Raw genomic sequence first — 16,389 nt, 5'->3', positions numbered from 1 at the left:
CACCTTTCTTTTCTACTGATGCTTGCCTCTCAAATTAGTGGCTTATGAATGGCAAGCAGCCAAACCTGGGTTTGGTTACATTACTATTGCAAAAAGATTACAACTCATTGAAGACTCAAATGATGGTTTGCATTTTTTAGCATTAAAGTATTTTTTATTTAAGGTGTGTAAGTTGCTTTTAAAAATAATAATAATAATTTATTTATTTAATAATAATAATAATGCTATTGCACACTTTATAGACTACAGTATAGTGTAAACATAATGTTTAAATGCACTAGGAAACCAAAAAATTTGTGTCACTCACTTTATTGCAATATTCACTGTATTGCAGTGGTCTGGATATCTCCACAGTATCTTAAAGGTATGCCTGTATCCTTAACTTTTCACACTCTACTTAGAATTAATATCATACCACTTCACACAAAAAAATGTAGAAATCTTCCATCCATATAAGTCCATCTAAACACATCCCTTTATGCTATAGGTGTCATATGGATCGTATCAACACACATTATAAGCCCCACAAGACAATGTTATAATTTTTCATAAAATGATCATTTCTATTTTTAAGAAATTAAGAAGAAAAACTAGTTACTGATATTTACTCCAATATTTACCATTTCTGATGTTCTTCATTTCTTCTTGAGGATCCAAGTGTCTGTTAATATATCCTTTCTACCTGGAGAACTTCTTTTAGAATATCTTGGAGTGCATATCTTATGCTGATGAATTTGTTTAGTTTTCTTTCATATCAGAATGTCTTTATTTTGTCTTTATTCTTTTTTTTTTTTGGTGGTAGGCGGGCCTCTCACTGCTGTGGCCTCTCCCGTTGCGGAGCACAGGCTCCGGATGCGCAGGCTCAGCGGCCACAGCTCACGGGCCCAGCCACTCCGCAGCATGTGGGATCTTCCCGGACCGGGGCATGAACCCATGTCCCCTGCATCAGCAGGCGGATTCTCAACCACTGCACCACCAGGGAAGCCCTGTCTTTATTCTTGAAGGAAATTTTTATTTGATATAAAATTCTAGGTTGACAATTTCTTCCCCAGCATTTTAAAGATGTTGTTCCACTGTCTCTGAGCTCCATAGTTTCTAATGGAAGTCATCAAAAGCTAATCATTGTTCCCCTGTATTTAATGTCATTTTTCTCTGGCTGCCTTCTAGATTTCCTCTTTACCTTAGGTTTTTAGCAGTTTGACTATGATGTGACTAAGCAGTGTTTTCTTGTATTTATTCTGCTTGCATTTAACTGAGCTTCTTGAATCTGTAAATTTATATCTTCACCCCAGATTGGGAAATTTTCAGTCATTATTTCTTCAAAAGATTTTCTGCCCATTATCTCTCCTTGCCTTCTGGGATTCCAATTAGAAATATGTTAGAAAGCTTGTTATAGCTCTACAAATTCTTAAGTCTCTGTTTCTTTACTTCTGTCATTTTCTATCCTTCACCTTGGATAATTTTGAGTTCTCTGGCTCTTTGCTGTTATCTCCATTCTGCTATTAAGCTTTTTAGGTTAATTTTTTTATTTAAGATACTGCCTTTTTTAGTTCTAGAATTTAAATTTGGTACATTTTTTATGGTTTCTATTTCTCTGCTGATATTCCTTATCCTTTCATTCATTATGAACATATTTTCTTTACCTCATTTCCCCCAAAGTTATAGTTATAGTTCTTGTTTTAAAGCCTCTGTCTGCTAATTCCAACAGCTGGGTCATATTGGGGTTGCTATCTGTTGATGTTTCTTTTCTCTTGAGAATAGGTCAATATTTCCTCATTCATCACTTTGAGATGGTATCCTGGACCTCATGGATTTTGTTTCTGAAGAGTGTTGATATTTTTGTTTTAGCAGGAAATTACCTTGGTTGGACTCAAACTATAAACTTGAATCTCAGTTCAGTACCCTATCATTAGGAAGCTTGTGGTTTGCTCTGCAAATGTATGGTTCAGAGGCCAGTCAGAGATTTGGGCAGAATTTATACACAGAACTTGAGAACTTGGGGCTATACCAATCTAGGTCTCAGTGGGATTCGTTTTTCATTTTCCAGCAGTAATGCTTGCCCTAAACTCTGCCATCTGGTTCTTCTGGCCAGAAAGACTGTGGGTTTTCTATCGGAATTTTAGTCATCCAATGCAGCACTAACTTTACCTGTCCTAAAGCTGATAGCTATTTTTTAAAAAGAAAGAAAAAAAAATTAAGAAAACAGGAAATTCTCTCTATTTTGGACCCCCTTCCAAGTTTTATCTCCCCTCCATAATCTTTCTGACATTTTTTCACTCTCTAGGATCTTCAGATAGTTGTGTTACATATTTTGTTCAGAATGTATTATTGTTGTCTGCAAGAAGGTCATCTGACTAGGAGCCTACTCAGCCACATCAGAAGAAGTTTTAGTTTTTAATAGAGGAATGTAACCCATTTATATTTCCTGTCATTGACAAGGAATGCCTGATCTTGTTTCATGCTTTTTATTTATTTATTTATTTATTTATTTTTTGCTGTTTCTTCTGCTTTCTAGATTTTGCTCTAAGAAATATTTTTACTTTGATCCCTTGTCTTTTCTAGTAATTTGAAAAGTAGAAGGTGTATTTTAAATTCTAAAATACTTGACTATATATTACCCTAGTTATCAGTGCCACAAATAATGACACTATCGCTCAGGATCTGTAAATTCTCTCTCCAAGAGGAACAAAATTTACAAATATATAAGCAAGCAGTAACTACAAATATTCACTTATACTCAATTCATTGTTATAATCAATTCTCTTATTTCAACCACTTCTTTTTAATAAGTTCACATTTTAAGACCTCTTTCCTCCAGAGGACTTATTTAATCTTTTTAAAATCATTTCATTCTTGGGCTTCCCTGATGGTGCAGTGGTTAAGAATCCACCTGACAATGCAGGGGACATGGGTTTGAGCCCTGGTCTAGAAAGATCCCACATGGCATGGAGCAACTAAGCCCGTGCGCCACAACTACTAAGCCTGCACTTTAAAGCCCGCAAGCCACAACTACTGAGCCCGCGTGTCACAACTACTGAAGCCTGCACGCCTAGAGCCTGTGCTCCACAACAAGAGAAGCCACATAATAAGAAGCCTGTGCACTGCAACAAAGAGTAGCCCCTGCTCATCACAACTAGAGAAAGCCCACTAGGAGCAACGAAAACCCAATGCAGCCAAAAATAAAATAAATTAATTTTTTTTAAAAATCATTTCATTCTTTATTCTCTTTCTACACATTGGCAGAGCTTCTTAAGTTGCTTCCCTTATCACTGATTTTATTTTCTAGTTTTAATTCTACACTTCAGTGCTTCAAATGCTGATTTTAATTGATTTAATTTAATTCATTTAAACCCCTTTATTTCATATAGCTTTCTTTAATTTCATCTGATTTCTCAGTAAAAAGGTTTTCAACTAATCTGTTTGTCTTCTCTCAGTTTAGATCTTCTATATCACAGAGTCTATGTTTTCCTGATTTTTTAAAGAACACAAAACAGAAATCTTCTAATGCTTACTTAATTCTCTTTCCTACTTACTGTTCCCATATTAGGGTATTTTCTATTCACATAACCTTGAAAAAGGAGTGGTATGACTAATCTTGGAGAACCCCTCTAATCAAGATATGTGGTGATTCCCTTCCCTATCCACCTAGTTGTTCTTATACTGTCTGTAATGTAGTTCAATGTTAAAAAGTGATCATTGACATCCTTGCCTTGTTCATTCTTGCAGTAGATATACCACAGTGTCCCCAATAAGCATACTTCTGACTTCTGAACTGATATACATATATTTGGTTTCATATTAAGAAACTTTCCATCTATTTACATGTTATGGAGTGACTATCAAGATGTTGGATTTTGCCAAATGCTCTTTCAAGCTTTTATGGTGAACATCAATAGACTATTTTTCTCCCTAAAAATATTAATATGATAAATTAGTATGTGTGTGTGTGCATGCACCAACTTTCTAGTGATATCCAGTCTTTTATTTACTATAGATACATCAGCTTGAGTTAGAATCACACAGTGCCATTGCCTAATAATCTAAGGCAGACTTATTCTTGGATATTCTAACGCTATCTATAGCATTTTCATTATAATAAATAGCAAATTAAAAACTAGAAAGTCCACAATGCACTCTTCAGTCAATAGTGGACTTTTTTCCTTTAGCACTTTGTGTTTTACTGTCTAAGAAGCATAGTCATTTCAAGTTACATATTCTTTTTCCCCATAAAAATATATTCTTATTTTTGATTGAATAAGTCCTTAAGTTTAATTATTAATTTCAATTTAATTAACTTAATCTACCAGTCTATTATTAATCTGTTCTTAGGGTCTCCATGCACTTAAATCTATAATATTGCTTTTCCCTACTAGAATATCATGAAATTAACAATTTTTTTTCAGAACCTAAAAAGTGAGTAGCAGGGCTTCCCTGGTGGCTCAGTGGTTGAGAGTCCGCCTGCCGACGCAGAGGACACAGGTTCGTGCCCCAGTCTGGGAAGATCTCACATGCCGCGTAGCGGCTAGGCCCGTGAGCCATGGCCACTGAGCCTGCACGTCCGGAGCCTGTGCTCCGCAACGGGAGAGGCCACAACAGTGAGAGGCCCGTGTACCGCAAAAAAAAAAGTGAGTAGCATATATATGATATTTTAATTGTGAATTTTTGTTTCTGGCTCTTCTAATGACCTGACAGTATAATCTTTGAAAAATAAAAATATGTCTATTTGTACATGAGCCATATAAAAGTATTTACCTAAATGACAAAAATGCTAAATAAATCATTTACTTGAGATTTTATAAAAATACAAAATTGAATATAAACTATCTCTAGATATAGTTTATCTAAAAATTTCCCAGCAATTTCCCTACTCCTATGGATCCTTTTTGCTTCAAGTTTAAGAACCTTAACCAGATTACCCTAGAAAATATAAAATAGCACTACAAGTGTTGTATTACAAATATTTTAAATATACTAAACATATTTTGAGCTTGCCAGAAAGTAGGAAAATCTCTGCAGATCAGTAAACAAACAGGAAGCTAAAAGCTAAAGTTGTAATCATGAACTGACACTGGTTTGAGATTTTTAACAACTACATGGTGTACAGGATGAGGCCTCGGACCCAAGCAAGGCAGGACTTAGAAGTGAGGACTAGAAAAAAACAGTGACATAAAGGCAGTCACTCTTTGGTACCTTATTCCCTTCACCCCCTCAAGTGTTGCTTCCCTTTCTTCCTTCTACCGGACTTTCCCAGACCACTCTCCTCCACAGCTATTTTCTCTGCTAAGTTCCTAAATTCTGGTGTTGCTTTTACTTGGTTATCAACTGTTTTCTATTAAAATTATTAATTATTTATTAAATGTTTCTGATAATTTTCTATTAAAATTAATTATTTATTTGTCTATAAATCGAAAATTAAGTTATTAACTGAGAAAAGATGAGTGTTTGTAATCTCCACCAACAATAACCCCTATTCTTGTCCAGAAAATTGACTCATTATAACTAGAAATGGAAGGAATGAGATGAATAATGTGGAAGAAAATTAACACAGCAGCTAAAGAGTTAACAGAGGGGAAGAAAATACAGTGTTCTTGTCCACTGGGCAACATCTTCTGGACTTCTAACCTCCAGATTATTCTGTCTTTATTGAATGAAGGCACCACTACCCACCCAGTTGTACAGGTCAGAAATTTAGAAATTGTCCTTTCCCTTTTCCTCAGTATCCAACCTATAACAAGGTGCTATCCATTTTACTTCTTAACTATCTTTCAAATCTATCCTCTCTATATACTATATCAGGTTTTCTCAACCTCAGAACTATTAATATTTTGGGCTAGATAGTTCTTTGTTTGGGGGAGTATCCCTATACACTATAGGATGTTTTGGCAGAATTCTTGGCTTCTACCTACTAGATGCCAGTAGCAGCACCAAACGCCCCATCCTGTCTAGTGATAACCAAAGATGTCTCGAACATTGCCAAATATCCCTTGGTTTTCAAAACAGCCCCCTAGTTGAGAATCACTGCCTTATACCAATTATTATAATTTCTTGCCCAGTACACTGCAATAGCTTCCTAGTGTGTCTCCCTGAATCCACCATATCACTGCATCCCATCCTGTAACCCATTCTCCATACGATAACCAGTGATATTCCAAATCCAATCTTATCAGTCCCTGCTTAAAGCACTACAGTGGCTCCCCATTTCTCTTAGAATAAAATCCAAAATCCTTACTACTGCTTTAAAAGGTCCTAGCTCTCACTTCTCCAGATTCATCTTGTACCTCACTGTATCCTACTTCCCCTACTTCACTGCACTCTAGCCACACTAGCTACCTTTCAGTTCCTCAAATGGGTCATTCTCTCTCCAACCAATGGGCTTTGCCTCAACCCTCTGCCAGGAAGGTTCTTCTCCCACCTCTCATAACACTCTTAGAATAAGTAGATGCTATTTTTAAAATAATAATAACTATCTGGGGGCTGTGGATTAAAAGCTGTAACCTAAAGAAAAAGTTGAATGCATTCTGATGGCTGGAAAAGAGGACACACTGTATCTGGGACAGAGTAGACAAAGATTAGTGATGACCAACAAGGAGAAAAGATAGAGGACAATGTGTCAAAAGAGTCAGAAAACCTACTTTCTAGACCCTGTTCTATCACTCACTATCCATGTGATTTTTTAATCTATATACAGGAAAATTAACTTTTTTGTTGTCCAGTTCTATGAGTTTAACACATGTAACCACCAGTACCATTGGGACACAAAACAGTCCCAAAACCCCCAAAATTCTCTGGTGCTGGCCCTTCGTAGTCAAACACCTCCCCACACCAGCCCTCGGCAACAACTGACCCATACTTTGTCCTACTTTTTCCTTTTCCTGAGATTCATACTTAATCCCTCTGAGTCTTGTTTCTTCAGTCATGAAATTATACACACACACACACACACACACACACACACACACACACACACACACACCCTGAGGAGATGGTATATATACATACCATCTTCTTTATATTAAAATATTAAGCTACTTATGATGATTGTCTGCCATGGCTAAAAAACCTGGTGTATGTTAAGCATCCTGTCTAGGTTCATATTTAGAAAAGGTTTTCTTTGAATTTGTGGCTAATGCCCAATTTTTGGAATTCTGCATCTTAGACTTTCAGTCTTCTCCAAAAGGATGGCTCCATCTCGGATTTCTGTGTGCCACCTTGGTGGGTCTGTAACTTTGCTTAGTCTTACAAAGCTATGAGCTCCAGAATGTTCCTAACCTCTCCTGTGGCTGTCCTTCCTCAGTGGACCACACTGCAGTAGCTTGAGCAGCTGACTGCAATTTTCTTTTCAGCAGTATTTGTTGGGGTGGAGGAGAGTCAAGCCTCACATTCCCATCGATGAACTAATATGAAAAACTCACTGCCTTGTCTCATAGAGTTGTTACACTAATAAATCACAAGAATGCTATATATAACATTATAAGGATTTTAATAAATGCATCTGACAAAATCATTCATAATTCTCTTATAGTGTAACAGATTAGGTATAACTGTAATTGTTTGAATAACTAGGTCTTAAGGTATTGATTAACTAATTAATGTCTCCCTAAAATACGGCCTCTAATGGTATATATACTACAGGAGTCTAAACTTGGCCCTACACTATTTACACATTTTAGTTAATGAATGGCTGAAGAGACAGAAGGATGATTACTAAGTTTATAAATGTCATAGCTAGTAGGGGTAGTTAAAAAAATTTTATTAGAATCATACTTCAAAAATATCAACACAAATCAATAATATGGAACAATGTAGACAAACTAATAAGCTGAAATGTAATAGGAAGAAAAAAAGAGATCAACTACAAAAATATAGAAAGAGAGAGACCTAGTTTGACAACAGCTCACATAGTAATATCTGGGCATATTAGTAGATTACAAATTCATTATAAGTCATTAATGTGACATGACTTAATTTTAAAAGAAAAAACTCACACTATTACATTGCTCTTTTCAGGTTCAGTTATAAACTCCATGTTACCAATTCCAGTGGTCAATTCTCAAACTCATTTTTCACCTCCTAGCAGCATTTAACAAAGGTGATCATCCATCGTTTTTGTACCACTTTCCTTTTCCTTGCTTGACATTCTCTTGGCTCTCCTCCTACTCACTGGCTGCTCTTACCAGCTTCCTTTAGGACTGATGACTCCTAAATTTATATCTCCAGTCCAAACCTTTCCATTGAAATCCAAACTCTTAAATGCATCAGCCTCATAATCATAGAAACCCTACTTCCCTACCCAAATTAGCTTTTCCTATAGTCTTCCCCATCTCAGTAAACAGCAATTTTATCCTTCCAATTGCTCAGGCCAAAATCTTTGAGTCACTCTTGATCTTTTTTTTTTTCCATACCCCATATTCATTCCATCAGTAAATCCTTTTGACTCTGTCTACAAAATCTGACCACTCCTACCACATGCACTGCTCCATAATGTCCCCTCGGGATTGTTACCGTCATCTCCTAAATGGTCTCCCTACTTCCAACCTTGAAACCTCATCCCCACAATCTACTCTCAGTACTGCAGCCAGAAAGATCCTTTAAGAACACACATTTATTCAACATTCATTCTAAGACTACTTATTGAGATCCATCGATGTGCAAGGCACTGTTTCAGGTGCTTAAAATATGTATATCTGTGAACAGAAGAGATAAAGTTGCTGCCCTCCTGAAGCTTTTGCATCCTGGCAGAGGACAGATAATAAACTATATATATAGTAAATAAGTAAACTACATGGTGGATCCATAAGTGCTATGTGAAAAAAATAGAGCAGGTAAAAAGAAGTGGTGCCAGGAAAAAAGAGCATGGGTTGTAGATTTAAATGGGAGATGAGTCTAGGCTTCATTGGCAAAGTAACCTTTGAGCAAAGACCCAAAAGAGGTAAGAACTTAGCCATGCAGGTATCTGGCAGAATAGCATTCCAGTCAGATGTTAATATTAAGAATGCATAAAATATTATTTTTGGTTCCTTCAACCTTCAACTGACCACATGATGGGCCGAAAGACACAAAATTTAAACTTGTCGTTTTAATCTATATATTCCTGTATTTTAATTCTTAAATAATGTCCTAATAAGCCACAAGTGCTTTTTCAGAAATGATAAATAAAGTATCAGAAACCACTTATGCAGGAAAGCTTTAAGTCTTTTTCCAAGATTCAATTAGGAACTTTTTCTTTCATTTCATTGAGTTTCTTTTATGGCCCATAAAATGCAGTTAGAGAGGCCTCTATTTTTTTGATATGCACACATGGCATATCTAATGCTCAGGGAAAAACTGCAAGTGCATCAAACACGGGAGATCACGTGGATTTAGCTTGCTAAGAATAGAAACATTTTTCAAATATTATACAAATACCGACTGATTTTTCAGATTAAGTTAGTTATAAAACTTAGGATAAAGCAAAGTAATCAGATTTATTAACAATAAAATGAGTCCAAGATTGTGAATTTTTAAAAGCTTGTTCGTTTCTACCTAATTGGATAAGACGTTACAGCACAGTGTTTGTTTTTACCTTCCGGTGGCCTGTTGGATGTTGCCACAACGACGACCCCGTTTTTGAACAGATTTTCAAAAAGCTGTTTCAGAATCATGGCATCAGCAATGTCAGTGACCTATGGACAGCAATACATTTGTTTTATTTTAATTTCACTTCTGCTCTAACAAATTTGCTAATGGCTCATCCTTTTCTTTTTTAAAGATAGAAGTGAATTCCAAGAGAAAAATTCTAATTATCATGAAGAAAAGAGTAGATAATTAAAAGCATGAAAGCCTGCAGTCTTTAAACTTGACTCTCCTTTTTTGCAAGCCTATCATTTCTATGCAAATTATCAAATGATTCTATGTTAACTTATTTTATAGAACTACAGGTGGAAACCACAGATAATTGTCCTAAACATCTAGGAAGTCTTACTAATTAGAACTAACATGACCAACTCCCCCCTCTTACTCCCATCACAGCCTCCCTCCCGGAATAAAGAGGAGAGAGAAAAAAAGAAAAAAAAAAAAAACACAGGCTATTTGAGATTTTTAATACCTTCCTGGCAAAGGTCCCTGAAAAGGTGACTTTAAATGGTCATGGGACTTTAGAAATAAGGACAAGTAGCCAGTGAGACATAATCAGCTGCTGTTGAAAATAGAATGATATGACATAGATACTATTGTGCAATTGTTGCACAAAACAATTCAACAGATGGCCCATCACAAAAATAAGCAATTTCATTGTTCTTTTTAAGTGCCTTCTATTACTGTCCATGAATAATCAAAAGGCACTGCAGTCACTTCCAGCACAGCCAGCCTCTGCTAACCTTCCCAAACACAAATATTCCTTCTACCAAAAAAAAAAAAAACCTTACAAGAATGGTTAACATACTGCTTTAAAAAAAAAAAGCTTCTGACAAAACCAGAAATGCATAATGCAGATAAAACTATTTCATCTAAGTTACAGAGATACATATAACCACTGATCTTTTCTAAAATTATTTTTAAAAATCCACAATTAGCAAGTAAGCTTACTTTTTTAAAAGCTTTTTAAAATCCCCCAAAATAGAGAGGCTCAAGATGGAGGGGACATGGGGATATATGTATGCACATAGCTGATTCACTTTGTTGTACAGTAGAAACTAATACAACATTGTAAAGCACTTATACTCCAACAGAGATGTGAAAAAAAATAAAAATAAAAAAAAAAGCTCCTGACAAAAAAAATCCCAAGAAATACAGAAATTAGGGAGGGAAGAAAGTTGACTTCAAAAAATAAATGAATAGTGAAGACTGATGTTAATCATTGCACCTTCCCCTAAGAATATAATAACATGGGTTTTAGATACTCCCAATGTAAAAATGCTTTGATCTTCCTTTAATAGCACATTTTAGATAATCTCAATAAAACTTATTTTATATTCACAAAATATATCACACAATATATATCACATTGTTATTTTTAAACCATGTTAAAGTACACAGAAACTAGTGGAATTCTTTCAAATTAGATCATAATACTAAAAGTTGCCAACTAAATGGTTATAACACTATGAACAACAACAACCTGGGTGAAAGAGGTCTAAATCACTTTTCTCTTTCAGCTGATATCTTACTCAAAAGTTTAATTATTTCCTTTCCACCTGAACAAAACCAAACCAAACCAAACCAGGATACGGGAATGTGCAGGTCTTTTTTTTTGCTGTTTCAGATTATAACTTTAAAACATTAACTAAAAAACTACTGAAGATTCCTTAAATTAAAAAGACTTCAGGAACTTACAAAGTGGTGATTAAAATGAAAAGGAAAGTGGTACTGATATTATTTAATTTGGAGCTTAGGATCACTGTCAAATTTTGCTTCCGCCAAAACACTCACAGAGAAGGCCCTTTTCAAATGCTTAAACACCAGTGGCATTTCTGATGAGAGGATAGAACAAGCTTGCAAATTTTAGAAGCAACTGCACTTTTAAATTGGATTCCCAATACACTGACTTTTAAAAAGAATAGTATCAATTAAAATCACCCAGTTTTAGAGAATAAAAATGATCATTTGACTATCTCACTGAGGTTCTTGAAAAAAATAAAAATAGCTTTTGTGCCCTAAGGTTCAGAAAAGTGAAGGGACGTTTAGCTTATAACACTACAAAGGTTTAAACTGAAAGTTGAAGAACGCAAACAATAAGGACTTGTGGTTGAATTATAATTTGTTGTTTTTGTATTACAGAATGTTTTTGCTCTAGCAAAGTAAATTAACTTGGAGAATCTATGGCTAATTAATAAAGCAGGAGTCACTTGGTGTAGCTGGATGCCAATGTATACTCTTTTGATCTTGTCCCTGCACTTGTTCAGCTTTGCTGGGGAACAGCAATTTTACAGTATAAGTGAACAGAAGACAATTGGCCATTCTTGAAGAGCGAGCTTTTTTCAGCACCCAGCATTTCATTACCACCAGGAACAAAAGAGAAGGCTACAGATTACCACTAAGGGTAGTCTGCTAATACAGAGAGTGGAGACATTTCATTAGCATTAAAGAGAGAAGATTTTTTATGACCTAGAGTTGCTTTCCATTACGACTCACTTAAGTAAAAAAAGGAAAAAAAAAAATCTAACTGTTAATTTACATGTGTAAGTGCTTGAGTCTCAGTCATCCACTGATTGGTACAGTGCCATGTAATGAGTGACAAACATAAGCATGCATTATTAGTAATTAGTATTAGCACAGAAATAAGCATCTATTTTTATTAGCAGTTTTTAATAGCTTTCCTGTTTTATGAAAATGGTCAAAACTATTCTTTAAATGATATTGATAGCTCACAGAGGAGAATTTTGAATGATATTCTGCTCATCAGAATTCTTTTTTTCTTGGGGGGGGCATATTAGTAAAACATCTATCCAGTGTCCCTAAAAAGAGATGTGAAAAAATAACATTTTTAAAAAATTCGTTCTCCTTCAGTATTCTGATATCTTCAGAATCACAAATGGTTTAATAAGAAATGTTAACATTCAAAGAGAATATAATGAAGACCCTAAAGAAAACTTTATTTTTTTTCAGTAATTAAAACACATAAAAACATCCTATCTACAAATTTCTCAAACAAGATAAGAATACTGCATCTATCACATGTAAAACTGAAATGCTACACTTAGTAAAGATGACCAAGCTAATAAGGAATACCTTCTGCAAATGTAACCCAAATGCTATGAAAACATAATCTTAAAAATGCCCTAAATTCAAGAGAAAAGACTATATTCTTGTTTTTAAGCAGCAACAATTCCCATTCATCCCCCTAGTAAAATAAATATTATATTAATTAACACCACCTAATGGCCAATAATAACTAGTTAAAAATCAAGACCACTAATAGGATTCAATTTGAAAAGTGAAGTGGTGATTGCAGACATACTGTTGTTAAGATTAAAGTGCCTAAAAAATTCTTTGCTAGTAAATCAGCAATGTATCGTACTAGGCTTAATAGGCTTAAGGATAATTTTTAGGTTCCATCATTAAAACATCTACTAAAAGCCCACCCAGTTCTAGGTCTGTATATTTAAACACATAATAGAAAATATATAGCAAAGAGAATACATAACATAGCTTTTACTACTAGTGAATAAGAGCACTGATGATGGATTCAAACATAGTCCAGCTGTATGATCTTGGAAAAGTCACTTAACCTCTCTGATCCTTAATTCCCTCAACAATCAAATAAAGGCAGTAATAACAACTACTCTGCAAAATCGTTACAATACATACAGTAAATCTTCAAGAAATGTTAATTATGACTGTTACCTATATATGTTACGTATGCTAGGTTAAGTCCATATTATTTACGTATAGCTATACAGAATTTTAGCTGTAGATGGAATGATAGATAGCATGGTACAGTAGTTAGGAACACAGAAAGCACTCAGTAAACAGTAGGTAATATTATTACAGAATATACTAACAGATAAAATAAAAGCTTTCTAATAAATAAATGGGCACTAAATCAAACAGTTCATAAAAGATGGATATTAACAGTAAGCAAATAGATATGAAAAAAAATCAACCATAATATTACTTAAAGAAATATACATTAAAACAATGAGATCCCATTTTTCACCTATTAAATTAGACAAAAAATGTGAAGATAATTTAAAATGTTGACAGGAAAAAATGCAGGTTGTTATATATAAGCGAAGTGGGACTTAGTTGGGGGACTACTTCAGTAGTTATCATTTGATACTAAGATTTATTCATTCATCCATTCACTCATTATTATTGTTCATTAATTCATTCTCAAGCACTGTTCTAGACATTTCAGATACGTCAATTAGCAAAACAAAGATTCCTGCCTTCAAGTTTATATTCCTTTAGAGAAATAATGATAATAAGCAATAAACACAATAAATAAGTAAATATATGTCAGAAGGCAATATATGTTATGAAAAAAAGGAGGGTAAGGGGCATTAGAAGAGTGGGGGTCAATGGCAAATTGCAATTTTAAACAGGGTATAGGCCTTGTTAAGGAAGTAACTGAGCAAACATCTGAAGAAGTAAGAGAGTTATCCTGATGGACATGTGGGGGAGGTTATTCCATGCAGAAAGTGCAAAGGCTTGGCTTGTTTGTTCTAAATTGTACAGCTGTTGGGGGTCAGAGTGCTGGTACAGCAATATTCTGGGGTACCATTTTACCCTTTTGATTTTTAGAAAAGGGGGACAAGTAGAGATCTGGACTTGCAATTAATCCAGTTTTTATGTGCTAGAGGAACTTCTCTAAGACCAGTGAAAGATAGTCCAGGATACTGAAACTAGAAAATCTAGGCTCTGCTCAGTGATCACTCTGCCCTTAGGGGACACATTCTTGCCCTTAGATTCTCGCTTTCCCTGGCTCTTCTCCAAAAGGGGTATATGCAAATATTGGTCTTTTCTTGCATGCAGTGGTAAGCTCCAAGGTTCAAGTTTGGTACTTCAGGGGAAACAAAACAGCAAGATTATTAACATTTTTCATTCTAGGACATTTAGGCCAACTTTGCTCAAGGGAAGAGGGTCAACTCTAACATACTAGAACGCTACACTGAAATTTGTGAGCAAAGAAAAGCAACCAATTTGTTTTTCAGTCTTGTTCTGTTGTCTCTGTGCATATTTTCTTCAGCGCCGTGCTGAGAAAGAAGCATTTGGTATAACACCCACTATCAACTACGGTTCCCTAATCTATGAAGAAAATAGGATTGGAAAACGTAGGGAGCATTGAGTGAATCTGAACATATAAGAGATAATGTTAGAGAGGAAGCAGGGGGGTTTGAGCAAGGGTAATGATACCATCTTATATAGCATAATATATCCCACCTTCAAGTTTAAGCCCTTTTAAGTTGGGTTTTCTGTTACCTGCAGCCAAAAGCATCCTAGTAGATATCTCATCTCTTTGCTTTTCTTAGGCTTTGGTTCATCAGGTAAACCTCCTTCCATTAGAGGTAACAGATTTTATATTAAGGAAGATGAGATTCCCTCACAGTACTCTTATTTATTCTATCTTTTCTAGATCATAGGGAAATCCTTCTTGACAGAAGAGCAAAACATGAATTGAATAGTTCCTTTCTCATCAAGACTCTTTGCAAGAAACAGGCACAGGAGATTCAGCTAAACATAAGGGGTTTATACTTGAGACCTCAGGATGGAACAGCACTGAAAGCACCTCCTGGGAACAGGAACTGGAGATTGGCATGAAATTACAGGTAGCTCTGCAGCTGTCTAGGGAGCACCCTAGTACTCCTCCCCCTAATGTGATTCAGCTACTTCCTATGTCTCTTTGTTCCTGTCTCATTACTAAGTGGGCACTTCCCTCTGCATCTTTTAGTTCAAATACATGAGAAAAAGTATATGATTGGCTCAACCCCCAAGCCACACTACACAAGTCCAAGGTTGTTGACAAGCTTGTGGACTGGCTACTCATAGATCATATGTCCAGACATGATCCATTTGACTGTGGGACAGATAGGGTTCTGTAGTATGGAATAAGGCTCTTTAAGACAACTGGGATGAATGAGTAAGTGAATGAATGAATATCAAACCAACTCTGGATAAGGCAGGAAATGACAAACAGAGCCATCACATCCACTTTCTTCTCTTCGTTAGCAAGAAACATTTTATAAGCAAGGGGTCTGTCTCCCTCTTGATCTCCCTTAAATATCCTTAATATATAATTTGAAAAATCCTTTTTGTTGCCTTACATTTCTTTTACAAGATTTGGTTCATCCTGATAGATAGTTGCTTTTGTTTCCTCCTTCCCAACCATGTATCAATCTTCTAAAATCTGAACTCAATGGAGAATGCCCAGAGCAACCAGACAGGTTTCTGTTAGGACCTCACTATTAGGGTGGCATTATGACTTTCATGGGCCCTTTAACCTTCAGAAGCCCCTTCCTCAATTAAAAAATAAATTTACTTTAAAATATATATATATACATATATACATAAATTATATTTTATAACTGTGTTGGTATAAGATAAACATAGTACAGATGCAGACAGATACAGCTGGATTCATTACTGACATATTCATTTCTTCTTCAAATTTTAAAAGAATTTAAATTAAAATATTTTCATGGGCCCCTAAAACTATCATGGACCCTCAGCACCATACCTATTGTACCTAATGGGTAATTTGGCCCTGTTTGCCATAAATCTTCTCAGGATCTGCTTTGCACAACCATATTTTTATCTTTTCCTAATCTTCTTAAACAGTCTTGCCAATGGTCCTCATGTCACAGAAACATGCCAATCATTTCTCTGAATCTTTTAAAATTTACTTTTTTTTTTTTTTGCGGTACGCAGGCCTCTCACTGTTGTGGCCTTTCCCGTTGCAGAGCACAGGCTCCG

General features: G+C 35.3%; 1 protein-coding gene across 3 annotated transcripts in view; it reads right to left on the bottom strand.

Annotated features, from left to right (window-relative positions):
• AFG1L (AFG1 like ATPase) overlaps positions 1-16,389 on the bottom strand; it is a 201,286-nt gene that overhangs the window by 110,255 nt on the left and 74,642 nt on the right. For all 3 annotated transcript variants that reach the window (XM_059083931.2, XM_059083932.2, XM_067011566.1), the window contains exon 6: positions 9,563-9,662. In XM_059083931.2, the coding sequence (XP_058939914.1) occupies positions 9,563-9,662 (100 nt within the window). The remainder of the gene's footprint in view (positions 1-9,562; positions 9,663-16,389) is intronic.

Source organism: Kogia breviceps, chromosome 13 (genome assembly GCF_026419965.1).
Source record: "Kogia breviceps isolate mKogBre1 chromosome 13, mKogBre1 haplotype 1, whole genome shotgun sequence".
Lineage (NCBI taxonomy): Eukaryota > Metazoa > Chordata > Mammalia > Artiodactyla > Physeteridae > Kogia > Kogia breviceps.
Note: the sequence above shows the minus strand (reverse complement) of the source record. Positions and strands in the feature narration are given on the sequence as shown.